Source organism: Zootoca vivipara, chromosome 14 (assembly GCF_963506605.1).
Source record: "Zootoca vivipara chromosome 14, rZooViv1.1, whole genome shotgun sequence".
Lineage (NCBI taxonomy): Eukaryota > Metazoa > Chordata > Lepidosauria > Squamata > Lacertidae > Zootoca > Zootoca vivipara.
In genome coordinates, this window is record NC_083289.1 from 52,439,755 (window position 1) to 52,462,537 (window position 22,783).

The 22,783-nt window shown below is 45.6% G+C and overlaps 1 protein-coding gene across 1 annotated transcript; it reads right to left on the reverse strand.

The window, feature by feature from the left end:
• Positions 1-290: 290 nt before the first annotated feature.
• Positions 291-15,059, reverse strand: LOC118092626 (cytochrome P450 3A12). Its single transcript, XM_060282596.1, has 13 exons — positions 14,813-15,059; positions 10,139-10,232; positions 9,941-9,993; positions 9,684-9,783; positions 9,292-9,405; positions 8,604-8,692; positions 8,309-8,457; positions 7,616-7,743; positions 6,934-7,021; positions 4,287-4,447; positions 3,424-3,650; positions 1,639-1,801; positions 291-822 (listed from the first exon to the last, which is right to left on the reverse strand). Exons 1-13 carry the CDS (start codon positions 14,881-14,883, stop codon positions 727-729), a joined length of 1,533 nt encoding a protein of 510 aa, XP_060138579.1. The 5' UTR covers positions 14,884-15,059; the 3' UTR covers positions 291-726.
• Between the last annotated feature and the right edge of the window lie 7,724 nt (positions 15,060-22,783).

The following is a 22,783-nucleotide window of genomic DNA, read 5'->3' on the forward strand; positions in this document are numbered from 1 at the left end:
ACTTTTAAAATCTACTTTATAGTATAGGAATTTTGAAGTTACCTTGCAACCAAATATATATAATATTGTTTTAAAAAATCCCCCAAACAGCCTTGAAATAATAGAAACGACAGATCAGGCAAGGAATATTAAAGGATGGACAAATTTGCTAATTTGCTTTTCCCACTTTGCCAGTCTTACATTTGCTTCGCCCCATTTCCACAGAAGGGTTTGCATGAACATTTGCACACATTGTTGGTGCCCATTTTCCTTGCAGACACACTTTTGTATGAAATTTCACAGTGCAAGCGTTTTCTTTTTGTATTGTATTTTTATGTTGTGAATCACCCCGAGTTCTACAAATGAAGGGCTCAATACAAATTTAGTAAGTAAAATAAATAAACTACAGTAAATCTTGGCGAACATGAACAGAATGAAACCATTTTAGTTTTTTTCCCCTGAATAGAACACATCTTTTAATGTTACTCTCGCCAAGATACACATTTTTGCATGAATCTTCCACTGACAATGCAGTAACGACACCCATTTTTGTGGGTGTTCTGTGGCTGGAAAACTGCAGTGCCAAATTCAGAGAAGTGTGAAGGTGTAAAGAGAGCTCTGCTTGCTTGAGTTTGCAAATCAACTTGATCCTCTGGAACTATTAGAAGTTTTCTTTGAGGAAACGTCCCAGAGCCACGTCTGAAGCTTTTGCACTCGCTACTGAGGCGACTGAGACACAACCGGGCTTCACTCCTCTTTGGAGGAACCATCTCGTGGCACCATCTTCAGAACTATGGGTTTCTCCGGCACTAAGAAGGCTTGGTTGCTCATCTCAAGGGGAATCTGCAGCAGAGTGAGAATCGAGAGAGCAATTAGCACATCAGTCAACCCATCTTAAAATCCAAGACCCCAGCAGAAGATCAATTACCACCCAGTCAGCCTGACATCAATACCAGGAAAGATTCTAGAGCAGATCATTAAGCAAACAGGCTGTGAGCACCTAGAAAGAAACTCTGTGATCACTAAAAGTCAGCATGGGTTTCTGAAAAATAAGTCATGTCAGACTAATCTGATCTCATTTTTTGACAGAATTACAAGCCTGGTAGATGAAGGGAACACTGTGGATGTAGCCTATCTTGATTTCAGCAAGGCCTTTGACAAGGTGCCCCATGATATTCTTGTAAAGAAGCTGGTAAATTGTGGGCTAGACAATGGATTCAAACTTCAAGAAAGAAGATTCCACCTAAACATTAGGAAGAACTTCCTGACAGTAAGAGCTGTTTGGCAGTGGGATTTGCTACCAAGGAGTGTGGTGGAGTCTCCTTCTTTGGAGGTCTTTAAGCAGAGGCTTGACAGGCATATGTCAAGAATGCTTTGATGGTGTTTCCTGCTTGGCAGGGGGTTGGACTGGATGGCCCTTGTGGTCTCTTCCAACTCTATGATTCTATTCTATGATTCTATCACAGGGGAGTTTCAATCCTTGGTTTCCCTGGCTTAAATCAAAACATGCAATACAATGCTATTCATGCCTTGGGCACTGGCGCCAGGCATTGAAATTCCAGGTGTCATGCCCCTTGCACCTTCCTTTTACACACACACACACACACACACACACACACACACACACACACACACATACACACAATCCAGCCTCCTCACCGGAGTTTCCTTGCAGACCCTGAAGGAGAAATACTGCATCAGGATTGCAATAGCCACCTTCATCGAGACGAGAGCAAAGCGCATTCCCAGGCAGTTCCGGGGACCAGCTCCAAAGGGCAGGTACGTGTAGGGATCCACTTGCTCCTTGTTCTCCTTGCTGAACCTGGTTGTGTTCACAGAGATGAGAGAAATGGAGGCTGGGTAAGGAACCAGAACGGGCAGATCTGATGCGTTGATGGGCGAGGCAAAGGAAGAAGGCGGCAGCAGCTCAGGGCTCACAACAAGGGGACATTGCTCACCACCGCCAGGTTCTCGGTTGCTCCTCCTCTGTTGCAGCCATCAGCTTAATTGAGTGGTGACAATGCTGCAGAATGTGCCACAAATAGGGGTCATGGGTGCAGTAACCATTGGTACCGCCTATGGTTCCTGTGACGCAAAAGGTCCCCTCAAGAGTCTGTTTGCTCTTCCTGCTCAGACCCTATTACACTGTTTAAAGAAACCCCTTTCATTATGGCCTGGATGGAGCAAATCCCCCCCCCAGTGGACTGGGTAGCTGGGGTGGTGGTGTGTCGGGGGAGGGGGGAGCGCAGAACCAGTAAGGCACATGATTACCAATGCTGCTGCGATTGACAGCAGTGGAGACACTTCTTCTTGGCTTGGCGGCTCAGCCACCTTCCAACTTAGCCAGCACAGCTGGCCAGGCCAAAAGGAGAAGGCGGTGCTATCCAGGGGCATACGAAGGGGGGTGGAGGGGGCGGGCTGTCCTGGTCACCACTCGGGGGGGGGGGTGACAAGATGGCCCGCTGCCTTCCCCCAGCTGTAGAGCGGCCGAGGGTGTGCGCACAGTTAATATGGGTGCCACTCATGTGGCGTCCAGATGGGTGTCCATTTGGGCTGCCTCCCACATGGCAACTGTGCAGGCTGCCGCACATGCGCAGTCTGTACGGGCATGCACAGTCCATATGGGATGCCGTATGTGCACAGTCCGTATGCCCCGCCCCGGGTGCCGGAGAGGGTTCCTCCGCCACTGCCGCCACCCAGCCCCAAAGGCCCGGCCAGGATTCAGCCTGCCTCCCTGTGGCTCTGGAAGGTGGCAGGACCTCAGCCAAGTAAGGGAACTTGTTATAGGGGTACCTGGATGCGCCCTTCTCAGACCTTTGCACCCAGGGCCAGGATTGCATGCCAACCCTCCCTTCCATTCTGAATAGGGGAGTACCGTGCCTCCTTTCCCTGCCCTCATCAGATTGGGGCAGCTCGTGTGGGGCATGCCCACACCATTTGGGGTCTCTTTTCTTTTGCCCTTGTGGAAGTGGCTCCCGTTTGGTGACTTGCCATGCCCTCTCCACAGCAGCCATGCAGTGCCACGTCGCACCTCACGGCAGGCATTTTGTGAATGGCACCCCCAGCATTTGCTCAAAATTGCAGGTGTACCCCCAGGCCTGAAAAAGTTGGTGGTGTCTGATTTATTTTCACCTCCAGTCGGTCATCTGCAAAATGCTGGTATCCCAGCTGCCACTGTGATGTTTTTATCACTTTTGAATTCTATTACAGTTTGTTTGCTGTGTTTATACGTCTTAAGTCCCTGTCTAGAAAAAAATGTGGAATATAAATAAATGTAACCAAATGATGTTGTTGATGTCAGTAGCCCAGCTGAGGCTGAAATCAGGAGCAGCTGATGATCTTTGGGGTAGATCTTTCACTCATGTCATTCGAACCCGTGGCCTTTCACCTGCTGTTGTATATTCAGAGCACAAGGTTTTTTGCAGTGGGATGGGAAGGGGTTACCTCTCAGGTCTGAATTCGTCTGGTTCCGGCCAGTATTCGGGGTCCCGGTGAAGCGTGTAGGGTGGGATAATCACGCTCATGCCTTTCAGGATAGTCACCCCATTGATTTCTACATCTTTCTTGCAGGTCCTTTGGAGCCGTCCTCCAAGGGGATACAGCCTTTGTGTTTCGCTCAGCACCATGTCAAGATATTCCAGTTGCATGATGGCATCGTACGTGAGAGGAGCCTTTGGGGTGATTCAAGGGGGGAAGTTAGTTGTAACTGGTGGGACCCTAACCAGGCCTTCAGAAGGAAACATCTCAGTTGAGGTGGCCTTATTCTGAGATTTCTGTCCATGAATTCAACAGCTGCACAGGTGGGATGCAACTTACACAACTGATCAGTTTCTCTCTCCCCTGCCCCAATCTAAGATGGCTCAGGTGCTAAGACCCTCAGGTGAGCTCCTTCTCCTGGTCCCATCAACACCAGAAGCCCAGCCGGCGGTGACTCAAGAGAAGCAGGGCCTTTTCTGTGGCTGCTCTGAGATTGCACTATTCCCTCCCAAGAGAGGATAGACTGGCTCCCTCTCTGTCATCCCTCTGCCAGCAGGCTAAGACCTTCCAGTTCAAACAGGCCTTTGAAATCTAAGGTCCAAGTGATGCTGACCATTGAGCTGATGCCAGGGCAAACTGGATTTTAATTGCTAGTACTAAATTGTGCTTTGGTGCATTTTAACTATAGTTTCTAACTGGTTCGTGTTTATTACTCCTCTGTCCCTGCCCTCCAAATTAAATAAATAACTCTCCTGTAACTCCCCCACCCCACCCCCCAAAAAACTTCTCCATTAGGTCCGGCCTCACCTTTGCAACCTGCACATCCTTACCTTGTTGGGCAAGATGGCATCTATCTCCTCTTGAAGCTTCTGCTGGACATCTGGGTGAGTGGCCAAAAGGTAGGCTGCATAACCCAGGGAGTTGCTGGTGGGTTCGTATCCAGCAAAGACAAAGATGAAGGATTGGGCCAGGATTTCAATGTCAGTCAAGCCTGCAGACAAGCAGAGGCAAGAAAGTTCAGGTGAAAACAAGTACAAGCTTGTACTCTGGCTGGGAACATGATCCGTGCATTGCACTGCAACGCAATGGTTTTCTGTTCTTTCCTAACAATAGTGCTGAAATCAAAACAGTAGCTCATGCGTTCCCCTCCCTCTGGGGTTGTTTGTTGCTCTCAGGAATAGGGCCAAGGAAGGGCCAGGTTCCCAAGGTTGCTAATAACATCTTGGGTGTTTTTTTTAAACCCTATATTGTCTTCTTTTCTCTGTTGTTTTAAACAATCCAGCAGTCTCTGGGGAAACAACTTCCTGGTTCGCAGGTAGAGCAGCGACACCTTGCAGCACACACCAAATAAAGCACCATGCAGTGGGCAGTGGATCCCTAAACAGGCAGTTACCCCGGGAGGGAGGATTACCTAGGGGGCTGCCAAGAGGCAAGCGGTGGGGGGGGCAAGGGGGGCTGGAGGTATAAATGACTATCAGATTTTCAAAAGCTGGTCTCACAAGATCAAGTTCATGAGTTTTGTTGAATTAATTAAACTAAACCCTTTTAATGTGAAATAAAAAAATCCTTCAGTAGCACCTTAAAGACCAACTAATTTTTTATTTTGGTATGAGCTTTCGTGTGCATGCACACTTCTTCAGATATTTCGTGCATGCACACGAAAGCTCATACCAAAATAAAAACTTAGTTGGTCTTTAAGGTGCTACTGAAGGAATTTTTTTTTTATTTTGCTTCGACTCAGACCAACACAGCTACCTACCTTTTAATGTGGTTTTTCAATCAGTGTGCAATCAATTGTTGCTGTTTTGAGTTTTATTGTGTTATTGTCTTCCTTAGGGGGTTGTGTAACTATTTGGGGGCTGTGCAACTATTAGGGGGTTGTGCATACTATTTGGATAGTAATGCTTTTTAGAGGGTAGGAGGTACGGAGAATGAGTTTGTGGGTTCAAGGGGGCGGGGGTGGCCCAGGGGGAAAAAAGGAATTACTGCTGGGAAGAGTCATGCAGGCAAGTTAAGTAAGGGGGACATGGCCTTTACCTCTGATCATGATGGCAATGCAGAGTAGGGCCTTTTAAGTTGTGGCTCTCTTTCTGTGCAAAACTCTCCCCAGCAAGGTCTGCCGAGCACCTTCACTGACCTCTTTTGAGCACCAGGGATAGGCTTCCCCGGGCTTTTGATAGACTGAGATGATGCTTTGCTGCTCCTAGTCTGCTGCCCAAGCTTCCTATGGCTCTTATGGGACCTGTTTTGTTCTGTTTTATGGTATAATATATTTATATTTTAAATATGTCGTAAGTCCCTTGAAGACCTTTGAGTTAGAAGGGACTGGAAAGTCATTATCACCAACAACATAGTGTTATAATATTGGGGGAGTTAGTTGGTTTGGAGGAGCTGGAGGTGCTGGAGGAGACTCTTGAGAGTCCCATGGACTGCAAGAGGATCAAACCTATCCATTCTGAAGGAAATCAGCCCTGAGTGCTCCCTGAAAGGACAGATCCTGAAGCTGAGGCTCCAATACTTTGGCCACCTCATGAGAAGAGAAGAATCCTTGGAAAAGACCCTGATGTTGGGAAAGATGGAGGGCACTAGGAGAAGGGGACGACAGAGGACGAGCTGGTTGGACAGTGTTCTCGAAGCTACGAACATGAGTTTGACCAAACTGTGGGAGGCAGTGGAAGACAGGAGTGCCTGGCGTGCTATGGTCCATGGGGTCACGAAGAGTCAGACACGACTAAACGACTAAACAACAACAAGTTGGTTTGGATGATGGTGTCTGTGGGTGCAACCCGGCACCCTTCTGTCTTGAGAGACGATGAAGTGTGGCTCTGGGGGTGAAGTCCAATCGCTGCATTTGCAGCACTGAAGTGACCCCTCCAGGGTGCAAGCCTGGGCAGTGTGTCTGGAGGTCCTGGGCTGCCTAGAAGACAAGAATCCCCCTCTTGGCCTTGCTGGTGTCCAAACGAAAGCAGAGCAAGACATTTGGCACCAGCCGGGCTGCAGGAGTTGCCGGAAGGAGGCGTACAAGGCCCCATCCAATCATCTTAGGGACTCCACTCTGGTTTTGTGGAGGGTTTCCTCCTCAGCCTCTTCTTCTCCCAAGGATATCCTGCCGAAGTTTAGGATCAGAGTTTTCCTACTCCTAGATGGGCTCCCTTCCCAGGTGGACGAGCCCCATCTGCCCATTTCCCTCTACAGCATATCCTGAAAGCATCTTTGGACCCACTCTTGGTCTTGTCCGCTCAATCTGCTGGAGCCTGTCTTCACACACAAGGGAAGGGAAGTTCCTAAGTCACCGAGGATTGGGGCAATTTCAACTCCTCAGGAAAGGCAACTCGGACATGCCACCTGTACACTGGGCAGGCACATGATCTGTGCAGGTAACATTCATTGCACAGAATTTTTCGAATTGGGATAGGCCATTTCAAGTCTTCAGGAAATACAACTTCCCTTCCTTTCAGTTAAACTGTGTGGCATTACCTTTATAGGAGTGGTTCAAGCCATTGCTCTGGTGGTCAGTCTTGGCACTTTGGGAGTCGATCATCAGCTGCAGGAAATCCACCCGGCTCTAACCATGAAACAAATAAACAGTGGAGAAAGTGTGAGGCAGGATGCCACTGGGTTGAGATGGTTTGAACCCCCTGGTTTTTTAAAGGGCTAAATACAGCCGTGAAAACTGGTCCCTTTGCCCTTGAGGACATTGGTTGTGTGATGATCTCACTGTACTTAGGCACAACCGGACATACTGAAAGGGTAAAAGAGACAAAATATTAGGCTGTTTTGCAGAGCAAAAAACCAATGAATCTTGGGGATCTTTCAGTGATCCCCAAATGACACACACACACAATGGCGGAGCTTCATGCTCCGGCACCGGTGGTAGAGAGCAGGCGGGGGCGGGGCAGGTTCACGTCCCGGGGGCGGAGCGCGCCACCCACATAAGCGTGGCACACGTTCTGGGGGCGTGGCACGTCGCCTGCAGGGGCGTGGCACGCGTTCTGGGGGCGGTGACAGCTGTGATGGCACCCGACCGGGATCGCGCTGCCGGGGGCGGCACGCTCCCATCGCCCCCCTCTTCCTACGCCCCTGCACACACAAACAATGAAAGCCCTTTTCCACGCCAAAGATATCCACTCCCAAATTACAGCACAGTCTTAATGCTTACCTTTTGCCCTCCTTTCTGCCGCGTTTCCTTCATTTTTGCAAAGGACCTTGAAAAGAAGTTTAAAGCTTCTGCGTTGAACAAATTCACATTCATTGATTTGAGAAGAGGAATCAAGAATGGGAATACGGCTGCAAGAGACAGAAATCGTACCGTGAACAGGAATCAACCTTCCCGAATCAAAACATTAGATATGTCGACAGGTAGGTAGGTAGATTTCTGTTGATATCTATTGATACACTTTGGTTTGGTCTAAGGATCAGAGCTTGCAAGCCTTAATAGAGCCTGGTCAACCTCCTTGTGAATCTCAGGGTTGCAAATTCTGCATATGCAATCCATGTAGGAAGATATGTGCATTTTGTTACATTGCATGCACACTGATCACACCCTCCCGGAACTCCCCACACATGTACCTAATGGTAGAGCAGGTTCTTAGAATAATCCTCACAATATTTTAGATCCGAGTGCAGTCTAGAAATAAATCATATTTTGGAAAGGCCATCCTGGCTCAATGGTCGACCCGCATTCAGTCCTCATGTCCAGGCTGGGCTGGGAATGCCCCCTGTCGGAAACCCTGGAGGACCTGGTAAATAAAATCTGTGGACAATACTGTACTTGATGGACCAGCTATTATGTTTCCGTAATAACCAGACCGCAAACTTCCACTGGGCCGTCAGAAGTCAGAAGCCAACTTACCTATCAAAACGAAGCGAGGATCAAAAGCGGCAAACTTGGTCATCTTCTTGATCTCCTTGACAAAAGGATCTGCAGGGTTGTTCATTGAGTCAATGTTCACACCAAACGAAGTGCTGGTGACCACATCCATGCTGTAGGCCCCAAAGACGCTGGGGAGGGAACAGGGCAGCCAAATCAGGCTCTCGGTATACTTGTTTCTGGCCCCCCCAATGTGGTCTGGATTTACCTCAAAGGCAGCCCACATTGTATGCTATGCTATTTTTGACTGAGGCCTTTCCTGGCCCAAACCACTTACTCCTTCATAACCACAAATTCATTCTTTTCCACTTTCTTCTGAACGTTTTCCATCAAAACCTCCCCGTAGTGTTTGATGATGGGAAACATCTGAAATACAAATCAACCAACAGAGATGTTAGCACCTAAGGGCAGTTGTCCTTCCTGGCTGCAATGGAGTTCTGGAGGTCCTGTGAATTGCTCATCACTCGTCAAAAATGCAATCACGAAAGATGGGCTTCATTTTTTGTTTCGCTTTGGCATTTTTGTTTCGCCATGTTGAGAACGGGCTGGTCTAGCTCGTAATGATACTCCTTTGCAATTATATAGAGTGATATCTCCAGGAATCAATCTCCAACTCAGCTCTGATTTGCAGGTGCCCATTAATTAGTCAAATTAATCTAATTAATTATCAATTAAAGTCTGCAGCTCTAGTTTTTGTTTGTTTGTTTTTTAAGTCAAAGAGATCCACTGACTTGATATCTGTGGTTGTTTCTTTTTAAGAGAGTGAAGCTGAGAAATAATCCAAAACGTAGACTTTGCAACCTCACATTCTTAGGCATTTTGCTTCAGCCACTCTATCAACAGAACTGGATTATCCCCCAGTTTCAGGCTGAATAGACTCAATGGTGCTTGAACTGTACGACCCATATTTACCAGTGGAAGAGCTGAATATTTTATTTTTTCCAATACTTAATATCTTTTTTTACCTCCTTGAGCTTCCCGCTGGTGAAGGTTGGAGAGAGAACAGTGCGAATCCTCTTCCATTGTTCGTCCTTTGCCATTGAGACGGCAGACGTCAAGAACCCAACTAAACCTACATCCTAGAGGAAACAAAGCAGTTTCGAACCATTGAGTGGCAAAGTCAGGTTTTGAACCCATGACAGATCTGGAACCAATAATAGCCAACAGGGAATTGTAAACGGAATAAGCATGGAGTACAGTAATGTCTGGGCGACTAAATTCACACTTGACTTTTGGAGAGGAGTTAATCTGCCCTCCCCATTACCCCACCCTGCCCCAATTAGGCGCCAATGGAGTGATGCGTATAAACTCTCCTCCTTCCATGATACTATTGTATACTTAAGAAGTGAATGCCTACCCGGCGATTGGTGAAAGTGGTGTAACACTCTTTCACAAGGACGGCTTTTATAATAGCCGGATCCAGCGTAGCTACTATAGGGTTTCGGCCCTCGTAAATCCTGGATTAAGAGTAAAGGATGGTATGTTTTTGAGAACACAAAGAGATCCACTTGCAGATTCAGTATTTCCCCACCCCATACCATTTCCTCCTTGGGATCAAGCAATGGGATTTGGGCTAACGTGAGAAATACAAGCAGGTCATAAAAGGTCACTTACCCCCAGGTCCTCCCGTATTTCTGAAAGCACTCGTAATCAAAGTTGATAAACCCCTGTGGAAAGACATTTAAGAAAGTGAAGAACAGCCTTTCTGGGCTGGATTCAGGCTCATTTTAAGGAGCACCTCTGATCCCAAGTGGGGGGAGCAGAGAGGGGCCTCAGGGAATCCCCTGAGCAGAAATGTCACCAGGCACTCACCTTGCGATAGGACCACATATTTCCAAAGAAAGGCAATGGCGATGGACCTGGAATTCCCAGTTTCTTGAAGATGCCGTATGGCCAAAATCCATATCTGCTTATTTTGGAGAGAGAGAGGGAGAGAGAGAGAGAGAGAGGTGCAAGTCTATCAGCAGAGCATGAAAGCCTGTCCAGGGTTCAGAGGGGAAAGTTTGATCCACTTGTGTGTGGGCTCCACCTGCTTAAAAAGAAAAAAAAACTTGGGCATCACAGGGCAAAAAAAAAATGAGATGATATGGGCTAATATGCATCCCAGGCCTTCAAGAGAGCACAAATACAGCAGAATAACTCAAAGAACATTGTTGAGCTGTGGGGCACAGGGCCCGTTGCCCTGGACCCAAAATTCTTAGGGGAAATAATAAATTTAAAATTATGTACCCTTCCCATTCAAACGTTCTGCACAGTTTTACCATATTTTTCTGGCCTTATGTGATCCTGATCGGAGAATTACATAATACCTATTTATAGTGTGATTTCCCCTTTGAATATATGGATGCTGTAGTGTTCCATAACTTGCTTTAAGAAAATCATAATTATTATTTTTTTTAAAAAATAATTTTATTAGTTTTATAACAAAAAGAAAAAAGGCACAAGCAAACAACACAATAGAGCAATAAAGCACAATAACGTAACAATGAAAAAGAAACACAAAAATCCAAATACCCAGTCCTTTTCTTTTAACATTATTTGAGGGGACTTCCTCAAGTTCCCTCCATCTACGATTCATATCTCTTTTATCAATTAGCAATTTCCAATTCATTATTAAAAATTCCATAAAATTTCAAATCTCTTATGCATCTATTTACTTCACATAATTCCTAAATCCACAGTTTCTAAACACTTCTAAATCTAATCTTGATATACAATTTTGGCATATTTTTTAAGATAAATTTTAAAGTCTTTCCACTCTTCCTCAGTCGCTTCTTCTCCCCGGTCACGGATTCTCCTGGTCATCTCAGCCAGTTCCATATACTCCATCATCTTCATTTGCCAATCGTCCACTGTTGGTAATTCGTGGGTCTTCCAGTTCTTGGCCAGTAAAACTCTTGCCGCCGTTGTGGCATACATTTAAAAATTAACATTTTTCTTAAGGATCTCTTTCCCAACTATACCCAATAGAAAGGATTGTGGTTTCTTAGTGAATGTATTTTTAAGAAAATCATAATTAAGACATTCCTACTTTCACCGAGTTGCAACAGCTGCCTCCAAAGCCCGGCTCCTCTTTCTCTGGCCTCCTTGTCCCCATGATGTGTGTAACTCTGACAGTTGCCAGTGTGTCTGTGTGCAGATAGGAATTGGGTTGCTTGGTTAATTGTGTTGTTCTGACATGTTGACAGGTTAGTTTTCGTTTTCTGCTGACATGGTAGCCATTTCTTGTTCTTCGTAATTCTGTTTCAGCCTACTGTATTTATATATTCATTTTTTAATGGTTTAAACATTTACGAAAGTGAACGAATGGTTATGCGATGAAGGGGCTGAGTGGTAAAAAGCAAAAAATAAAAATAAAAAGGCAGACATTGCTGGATACTGAGAAACATAATTTTATCAATTAACAAATTTGGCACACATGAGTTCGACTAACTTTGTTGTGACATTAAGAATCTTTTTAACCAGTGGGCAGTTTTGTTCCTTAAAAATATTTAGGAGTACTCTCATTTGACTCAAGAAAACCACCATTTTATAGTTCAAATTGGGGGGAAAATAAATACAATAAATGGACAAAAGTACAAAGATTCACAAAATGTTTACACGTACCCCTAGAAAAAAAGGACCGTTTATAACTATCACTGTTTCAACAGCCAGTTGTGAAAGAAATTTCTCAAAACTTTAATTAATCAAAACGTTCCAGAGATTTACAATGAGCAAAGTCATTCTGTAATTAAAGTTGCCAGAAAACAAGGCAAGGGTTTGTCTGCCCCACCTCACTAAGCTTTAAATAGGAGGTGGGTGTGGGCAGAAAGGAACTGGCCTGAACAGCTCCTTCAATGAAATCACCCACCAATTCCTACAGATCAACATGCTGCACACCCTGCTCTGCATATATACAGTCATAAACAGAGGCTCCAAAGTCCACCAGCTGATCTCTCCCCTGCAAATCCAGACCTTTCCTTCCCTGTTCTGTTTGTCTTTAGCAAACACCTTCTTTTTCTTGCTGTACTTTACAAGAAACATTATTTTTATACTTGCATGTGTGTTGTGTTGAGTTATATGTGAAAAGTTGAAAATGTCAAACTCAGCATCTCACTTTCCCCTCCCAAGCTGAAGGCATAGCTGAGATCAAAATAAAAACAGGAGAGTTCATAACCCCTGGAGAAGAAAAAGTCCGATCGTTGCAGCTGTCCAGGGCTGTTTTCCTCGAAAAAAAAGAGATGCCGGAACTCACCAGGACCCTTTTCTTAGGTGCCCACCTGACAGGTGCTGGAGCCCACCTGAGAGGTGGTGGAACTGAGTTCCAGGGAGTTCCCCCTGAAAAAACTCTGCTGCTGTCAATATATAGGGAGGTGTTTCACAGCCGCATAATACAAAATGTCACAGATACACTTTGTCCTGCAATCTTTGTTCTTGGTCAGAATAAACAGCCACTAGTCTGCTATAAAAGTCTTTCGGGTGGGGGGAGCAGGTTGCCCTCACAAATTGTTTGCGTCCATTTTTCACAAAGTACCGTCTCCCAAATTATGTGATACCATTTTTGGTACATTGGTACCCTTTGCTTCTATTCAACCTCCGGCTATCCATATTCTTGCTGCCATTAATAAGTAATCAATCATATGTTCATATAATAGCCCTAGAGTTGATGCGGCTGAATATACCTAACAATGCTAGGGGGGGCGGGTTTCCCAAAAATATTTTATTAATAAATCAAAGATAAAGAGCAAAAAGAAATACTGTCACAGGAAGTTGAAAGCAGCATAAGGCTGGGAATTGTTGTTGGACGTGTTTTTCCAAAACAGTACAAAATACAGTAATAATAATCCTGCCCTTTGATTCCTGAATTGCAGAGGGTTAGAGTAGATGACCCCTGGGGATCCCTATCAACTTTACAATTCTGTGACCCCAACTTAGTAAAAAATCTTCTTTACTTATATGGTTCTTTATGTTGATTGATAATAGCAAGTTGAAGTAAATAGGTGTTAATGTTCAGTAGGTGTTGTTTTTCCAAATTCAGGAATTTAGTTTACAAGTCAGACAGAAAGACCTCTTTCAATTGCTGCCCCCATGAGAATTAGCACTGGATATAGAATCCTAGAATCCCAGACCATCCATGGCAGATGGCCATCCAACCTCTGCTTAAAAGCCTCCAAGGAACAAGAGTCTACCACCTCTCATGGGAGCCTGTTCCAACGTTCAACAGCTCTTACAAACTCTAGATACCATCCCCACATAGATCATGTAGCAGAAGCAAATATTCTTTTAAAAAAATTAACTGTGGGATATCAGAACATACAAACTCATATGCTGAGTTCTATTCATATTGGGTTTCAACCATTGCTGGTGCTCCTGAGAGCAGACTCGTTGAAACTAATGGATGTGACCAACTTTGATCTATTAGTTTCAGTGGGTCTACTCTGACTGAAAGTTGGTTGGATACAACCCAGAGAGCCCAACAACAGAGTAATTACATTTTGGGTAGCAAAAGCTCACCCCACCTCCCGCCCTCCGTAAGATCTATAGCAGGGGTCAGCAAACTTTTTCAGCAGGGGGCCAGTCCACTGTCCCTCAGACCTTGTGGGGGGGGCAGACTATATTTTGAAAAACAAAAACAAAAAAAAAAAACCACGAATGAATTCCTATGCCCTACAAATAACCCAGAGATGCATTTTAAATAAAAGGACACGTTCTACTCATGTAAAAACACCAGGCAGGCCCCACAAATAAACCAGAGATGCATTTTAAATAAAAGGACACATTCTACTCATGTAAAAACATGCTGATTCCCAGACCATCCGTGGGCCGGATTTAGAAGGCGATTGGGCCACATCCGGCCCCCGGGCCTTAGTCTGGGGACCCCTGCTCTATAGTATTCAATTGGATAGCTATAATGTTCTTTACATGGCTGTGTCCATGAAAACAGTTTAGAAAATTCCATCAGCCCAGTGATAGCCAGAAGCGTTTTGTTCACGGCCAACTGATCAAACCACATGAGGCCAACCCTACATCAATCTCCAGAGTAGTTGTCACCTTCTTCCCTAGTTTTGAGCTTGAAAGCCCTTGCAGTCCTGGGCTAGATAGAGTAGGTCAGGAATTGGCTGCTTCTTCCCAGGAACTTTGTCCTGTGTCTCCATTCCTTCTCCCTCTCCCTCTGCTGTTGAGGGATTGGGATGTGAGTTCAAAATACAAGGCTTGTGGAATCATGGTTGGCACCCAGAAGATGGAAGATATCTACAGCCCCTCCAGTGGTCACTTCTCGGTGGGTGCCAGATACAGTTTTGTTTCGGATTTATGAGATAAGGCTCTTTCAATATGCTGTGCTTCTACAACCCAACCATATACAAGTTTACTTGGAAGTAAATATCCTTGCGGTTCAGAGGCTGCCGTCTCATATGGCTTTCTGAAGAAGAAGCAGATTTAAAACACCCCCATTTCTTTTTCACAATTAGAAAACAGCCCAAGAAAAGGTCAGAGAATGATACGTACAGCATGAAAAGGCCCAGCAGGGCAATGAGAAGGAACCATGTCTCAGTGGAGAAGCTTGGAAGGAGATCCATCCTGTTAGCCCTTGATGACTCTCTGGCTTTGATGCAGGATTTGTGCTCTCTTTATACTTGTTCAGGGCTGGAGCTCAAAGAGCAAAAACAAAAATTTCGCAATAGCTTTTGCTATCCATTCGCCTTTGGTCTGATGTCTGGCAGGTTGACTAAGTTCAAGTTTGCTTTGTTTGAGGCCCGGTTAGTATCCCTTGTCACGGAAGAGACGAGGCCTGAGAGTGGGTGTGTTGCCTTGGCTGCCTTCATATGTAAAAATGCCAACCTCTCCTGCCAACCTCTCCAGCAGGTGCATGATGTCATCTTCTGATTCCTTTTACGGCAGAGCAGCTTTTGTTCAACTGTTGCCCTTCAGATCTCTGGGAAGCCAAGGGATTGTATCATTTGGCTGACTTTTTTTGGGGGGGGGGGGTACAGTTGCCTTTTCAGAGATGGAGCAAGCTTGCTTTCTGCTGCTCTTGGGGGGGGAGGGGGAGCACCCAAACCAATGGATTCAAGCTACAGGAAAGGAAACTCCATCAAAACCTTAGGGAGAATGTTTTGACTGTAAGAACCATTAGACAATGAAACCGTCTCCCTCCAAAGGTGATGGACTCTCCTTCCTTGGAGGGTTTCCCAACAGAGGTTGGTTTTCTTATCATAGTGATATAAATGGCAAAAAGACCAGGATAAGTCTCAAATCAACACATGCATCTTTATAGTGTGGATATTTAAATGCACCGTGATCAATATGGATTTTTTTTCAAAAAGAGGGAGAAATTCGCAGCTTGTTTATTGTGGAAACATCATGATTGGTCCACCAAGGCCATCTACTCTGAAATTACACCTGCCAGCCCCTTTAGTACCCATGGTACTAATTTTATTTTATTTTATACCCCACCTATCTGGCTGGGTTGCCCCCGCTACTTTGCATGCAGAAGGAGCCAAGCTCGGTCAGACTGCGCTGGGAATGCCTCCTGTCTGAAACGTTGGAGAACCTAGAAGAAACCAGCCTTGGTGGACCAATCATGATGTTTCCATAATAAACAAGCTGCGAATTTCCACTGCGTTGTCAGAAGCCAGAAGCAAACTTACTTACGAAAGTGAAGCAAGGATCAATAGCCTCAAACTTGGCGAGCTTCTTGGTCTCTTTGACAAAAGGATCTTCAGGGTTGTTGTTGTTGTTGTTGTTGTTGTTGTTGTTGTTGTTGTTTAGTCATGTCCAACTCTTCGTGACCCCATGGACCAGAGCACGCCAGGCACTCCTGTCTTGCACTGCCTCCCGCAGTTTGGTCAAACATGTCCGTAGCTTCAAGAACACTGTCCAACCATCTCGTCCTCTGTCGTCCCCTTCTCCTTGTGCCCTCAATCTTTCCCAACATCAGGGTCTTTTCCAGGGAGTCTTCTCTTCTCATGAGGTGGCCAAAGTATTGGAGCCTCAGCTTCAGAATCTGTCCTTCCAGTGAGCACTCAGGGCTGATTTCCTTCAGAATGGATAGGTTTGATCTTCTTGCAGTCCATGGGACTCTCAAGAGTCTCCTCCAGCACCATAATTCAAAAGCATCAATTCTTCGGCGATCAGCCTTCTTCAGGGTTGTTCATTGAGTCAATTTTCACACCAAACAATGTACTGATGACCACATCCATGCTGTAGTGCCCAAAGACACTGGGGAGGGAACAGAGCAGCCAAATCAGGCTCTCTGGCGTGTTAAATAACAAACAATATAAAAGAGGAGATGATATCTGCCTGGAAGCCTTATCAAAACCTAAGTTGCAGGTGCAGCGTTCCAGCCTCATATAAGCCTAGCATGCTTGAAATCAGGGGTGCCAATGTCTGCTGGGATGGGGCTCAGCCCCCAACCCAATCTTGAGAGGGATGAGGAGGCCTGAAAGGAAGTCACCCCAGGTCGCACGGCGTCTCCCAACATGGCACAGCCTGGCGGGAAGTAAACCCTGACCGCGTTCCATCAGGAGATGCTGTGCAGACTAGTGGGCAATGTTGCATTGGCAGGATGCCTGGGTCCTTTTCACAGGTACCGATGAATTTTTGTGGATCTATTTCTGCCCACTCACATTGTTAATCCAATCCGGTCTGGATTTACCCCACAAAACAGCCCACATGGTCTGTAGTAGATGGCTAGAATGTTATGCTATTTTTGACTGTGGCCTTTCCTGCCCAAACGACTTACTCCTTCATAACCACAAACTTCTCCTTTTCCATTTCCTTCTGATCATTTTGCATCAAAACTTCCCCGTAATGTTTGATGTTGGGAAACATCTGAAATGCAAATGAATGAATGGAGATGCAGATGTCTCTGGGCAGTTTTGCAGCCGGATTGCAAAGCAAGTTCTGGAAATCCTATGAATTGTTCCTCGGTATTGTAAATACAAATGCAATTGTGAAAGATTTCTGTCTTGTTCTTGGGCTTCATTTTTTGTTTCATTTTGAATTTTTTTTTTTTGTTTCTCCAAATGATAATACTCTGCACCTATATAGAGTGATATCTCCAGGAATGAACCTCCAGCTCACACCTCGTACGTAGGTGCTGATTAATTAGTTGAATTAATCTGGTTGTTGATTAAATCTTCCAGCTCATTTTGAGAGGAGAGGAAAGGTGAGAACAATCCGAACCACAGACTTTGCCACTTCTCACTCTTAGGCATTTTGCTTCAGCCACTCTGGCTATCAACAGGATTATCCCCAAGTTTCAGACTGAATAGACTGAATGGTGCTTGAATTGTAGGGCCAATATTTACCAGTACAAGAGCTGAATATCTGATTTTTTTAAAGACTGAATTTTTTTTTTTACCTCCTTTAGTTTTCTGCTAGTGAAGGTTGAAGAGAGAACAGTGCAAATCCTCTTCCATTGTTTGTCCTTTGCCAGGAAGATGGCAGATCCATGATCCCAAATAAACCTATATTCTAGAGGCAACAAAACAAGTGGAAGGTTATGTCGTTTCAAACCAATGAGAGGCAAAGCCAGCTTTTGAAGTGATGAGAGATCCCTCGTACTTCAGTGGCGCTGGGGCATCTGTGGTGCTGTGTCTAAACCACTGGACCTCTTGGGCTTGCCGATTGGAAGGTCAGCAATTCAAATCTGCACAGTGGTGGTGATCTCTGTCTCAGCTTCTGCCATCTTAGCAGTTTGAAAGCACACCAGTGCAAGTAGATAAATAGGTACTGCTGCGGCGGGAAGGTAAACGGCCTTTCTGTGTGCTCTGGCACTTGTCACGGTGTCCCGCTGGCCACATGACCCGGAAAGCTGTCTTTGGACAAACGCCAGCTCCCTCATCCTGAAAGCGAGATGAGCGCCGCAACCCCATAGTCGCCTTTGAGTTGCCTTAACCATCCAGGGGTCCTTTACCATAACCTACCTTTATCTTACTTCAGTGATATCCAACCATGGCTTGTGAAGTGACTAAACATGGAGTGCAGTGGTTCACACTTGACTTTTGGAGAGAAGAAGAAGAAGAGTTTGGATTTGATATCCCGCTTTATCACTACCCGAAGGAGTCTCAAAGCGGCCAACAATCTCCTTTCCCCTCCTCCCCTACAACAGACACCCTGTGAGGTGCGTGGGGCTGAGAGACTTCAAAGAAGTGTGACCAGCCCAAGGTCACCCAGCAGCTGCATGTGGAGGAGTGGAGACACGAACCTGGTTCCCCAGATTAGGAATCTACCGCTCTTAACAACTACACCACACTGGCTCTCTACCCTTCCCGTTCCACCACCCTGCCCTAATTGGGCGCCAATGGAGTGACGTGTAGAAACTCTCCTCCTTCCGTGATACTCCCGTATAGTTTAAGAATTGAATACCTACCTGGCGGTTGGTGAAAGTGGTGTAGCACTCTTTCACAAGGATGGCTTTTATAATAGCTGGATCCAGCATACCTATCAAAGGCTGTCAGCCCTCATAATTCCTGGATTAAGAGTAAGGAAGAAAAGGCACATTCTACTGAATAATAATAATAATAATAATAATAATAATAATAATAATAATAATAATAAAACCTTTGCCGTGAGCTAAGGGTAGCATTCACTGGCCTGGCACCCTCAAGATGTGTTGGACTACACCTCCCATCAGCCTAGGTTGACAGGGACTGATGGGAGCTGTAGTCCAAAACATCTCAATGTCGCCTGATTGGTGAAGGATAAGGGGATCTACCATTGCAGTTAATGGCAGAGCCTTGAGCAGGATTGGGGTGCTGGCCTGATGTCACAGAAAGATGGGGCAGTCAGAAAACTCTCTGGCCGATGATTGGCTGAGCTACTCTCAGGGGAAGGGGGAGGAAGGAGGGGCTTAAGAAAGAAGGAGGCAGTACTTATACATCCTCTCTAGCTGTCAGGGTTTATTGCGACTACTCTTGAGTAACGACCGTCCACATGCTTGTCTTTCAGACGTTTTTATTGGTGCACATTATTTACAGTGTAACGGATTGCTCATGTCTACCCGCTCGAGTCAGATTCCTGCACTAATTCTTTCCGCGTTCGCGACCAGCATAAAAGCCTCGGAACTGAGGAGCGCCTCCCTTTCCTCCTCTTTCTCAATTCCGGCGTCGGAGGGACAGGTCTTCTATCTGACCTATTCCTGTCCACCCTTTCTGCCCCCCTCTCTTCCTCCCTATGGAGCAGGGGCTCTTTAGTGTTGCCAGAGCCCTGGCACTCCCTCTCCATTTCCTGACTCACCCCTTCAGACCCCTCGCTCTCATGACTGCTTGGAGACGGGCTGCTTCTGATGGGGGGGGGTTCTCTATAATCCCTTCCCCTCACACTACCTGAAGGCTTTTTGCTGTTTGCTTGCTTCACATAACTTACTCTGCCATTGCCCATCCTCCGTCATTTTCAAAAGCCAAGGGAGTGACACATTTTGCTAGTCAAAATCAACTATTTCTGCATTGCAGGGGGTTGGACCAGATAACCCATAGGATCCCTTCTAACTCTACAATTCCATGAACTAGAAAGACACACCCCAGGAGGAGGCTTGCCCCGTTACTCTGTTGAAGCAAAGAAAAGCGCCAACCCACAACATGATGGCAGCTGAGAGCTCCTTTGCATACATGTGCAAGGGTGAGCCTTAGGCTGCACTCTCAGACAATCTGGGAGTGAAACCCATTTAACTGAATGGGGCGCACCTCTGAGCAGACATGCAAAAGGCCCTGATGAACTCAGGGAGCTGAATTCTTAGGCATGCCAGTGCTAATTGAGCCCACAAATTAAAGGCATCCCCCCCCCAAGGCAGAAAACTGCAGGTGAGTACTGGGATTTCACCTGTTTAAGATATGTTTTTGAGATCCCAAAGAGATCCAGTTGCAGATTATGTGTTTTCCCCACCACATAACATTTCCTCCTTGCGATCAAACAATGGGATTTGAGGTGTCCTGAGAAATACAAGCTGGTCACAAAAGCTCAGTTACCCCTCCAGACCCTCCCGTATTTCTGAAAGCACTCAGAATCAAGCATTGTCATGCCCTGGAGGAAGAACATTTAGGAATGTGAAGAATTGCCTTTCTGAGCCAGATTAAGCCTTAGCGAATCCCTCGAGCAAAGGCAGAGATGCCGCCAGACCCTCACCTTACGATAGGACCAGATATTTCCAATGAAAGGCAGAGGCGATGGACATGGAAAATGCCCAGTTTCCTGAAAACCTCATATGGCCAGAATCCATATCTGTTTAATTTGTAAAACGAGAAAGAGAGAGGTGCAATTCTGCCAGACGATCATTGACAGCAGCAGAACATAAAAGCCTGTCCAGGGTTCAGAGGGGAACCTGGCAGGTTGAGGCAGCTGTTTGTGGGCCCCTTCTGCTAAAGAAAAAACCCCACAATAAACCAACTGAGATAATATTCAACCCAGGCCTTCAAGAGAGTGCAAGCACAGCTGAACAACTCAAAGTAAATTGCTAAGAGCCAGTGTGGTGAGTGGTTGGACTAGGTCAGACTAGGACCTGGCAGGCCAGAGTTCAAATTGCGGCTTGGGACCCTCGTACCTACGGGACCGCCTCTCCTGGTATGCCCCGTGGAGGACCTTAAGGTCCACAAACAACAATATTCTGGAGATCCCGAACCATAAGGTGGCTAGATTGGCCTCTACTAGGGCCAGGGCCTTTTCAGTATTGGCCCCAACTTGGTGGAACGCTCTTTCACAGGAGACCAGGGCCCTGCGGGATTTGTCATCTTTCCGCAGGGCCTGCAAGACAGAGCTGTTCTGCCTGGCCTTTGGGTTGGACGTAGTCTGACCCTTGTGTTTTCCTCCCTCATGGCTTGGATTTATGGACTACTTAAAATCAGGCTGCATTTTAAACTTAAATTTTAAATTTTAATACTGTATTTTTATCTGTATTTTAATCAATTGTTTTTTATGTTTTATTGTAATTTTATTGGTGTGAGCCGCCCTGAGCCCGGTTTTGACTGGGGAGGGCGGGGTATAAATAAAATTTTATTATTATTATTATTATTATTATTATTATTGTCTCCCACTTGGAAATGAAGCTCGCTGGGTGGCATTGGAGACCTGTCACTGCCTCTCAGCCTAACCTACCTTGCAGGGGTGTTGTGTGGATTAAAGGGGGAGACCCATGAATGCCACTTTGAGCTCCTGGGTGGAAAAGTTGGGATATGAATGCTATTATTATTATTATTATTATTATTATTATTATTATTATTAGCAACAAGAGCAACAGCAGCAGCAGATCTGCACCACAGATTTGAGCTGGTTTAATCGCTTGCTCCTTCTCTCCTGGGTACCTGTTCTCTACGAGAGGATTCTTCCCATGCTCCCTGAACCATAAACTTTCTGCATAAACGGATCAGAACCTCAAAGCTTGGAGAGGAGGAATTAATCATATTTAATTGCTTTGTGTACACCGCTTGAGAGATCTTTTTTTCATTATGCAGGATACAAATTCTTCTCAGTAGATAAATAAAGTAATAAAGTGATCTGCAATGAACAAAGTCATGCAATGTCTTAAGAATTTGCTACCAAGGAGTGTGGTGGAGTCTCCTTCTTTGGAGGTCTTTAAGCAGAGGCTTGACAGGCATATGTCAAGAATGCTTTGATGGTGTTTCCTGCTTGGCAGGGGGTTGGACTGGATGGCCCTTGTGGTCTCTTCCAACTCTATGATTCTACGATTCTATGATAAAGAACATGCCAGAAGTGCAGCTGAAATCCTCTCGTTCAGGTAATCATAACTGCTGAACTTTAGCCTAAACAAAATAAATAAATGAATAAAAATCCTTCCAGTAGCACCTTAGAGACCAACTAAGTTTGTCATAGGTATGAGCTTTCGTATGCATGCATACGATGCATGCAGAAGTGTCTGAAGAAGTGGGCATGCACACGAAAGCTCATACCTATGACAAACTTAGTTGGTCTCTAAGGTGCTACTGGAAGGATTTGTTTGTTTGTTTGGACTGCGTCAGACCAACATGGCTACCCACCTGTAACTAGAACTTTAGCCTGTCCTTCTCCCTGACGTGCTTCATTCAATGCACGAGTCTTTCTCTCTGGAGAAGACCCAGCCCAACAGAAGAGGTGCAGACCAGAAAACGAGGCAGGAATTTGTCAGTTCTGCCCCACTAAGCTTCCAATAGGCACTTGCTGCATGAAGAAGGCCACTGGCCTGCACAACTCCTGAACGGACCTCAATGAAATCACCAATTCATTCCTAGAGATCAACTTGCTGCACACCCCGCTCTGCCTATGGAATACACAGAGGCTCCAAAGTCCACCTGCTGATTTCTCCCTTTCAGGTCCAGCTCTTCCCTTCCCTGCTCTGTTTATCTTTAGCAAACATACTTGTGGGGTTTTGGTTTGTTTTGGGGGTTTTTTGCTGCACTTTTTTTTAAAAAAAAATCATTATTTATTTTATACTTGCATTGTGTGTGTGTGTTAAGTTACGTATTAAAAGATGACAATGCCAAACTA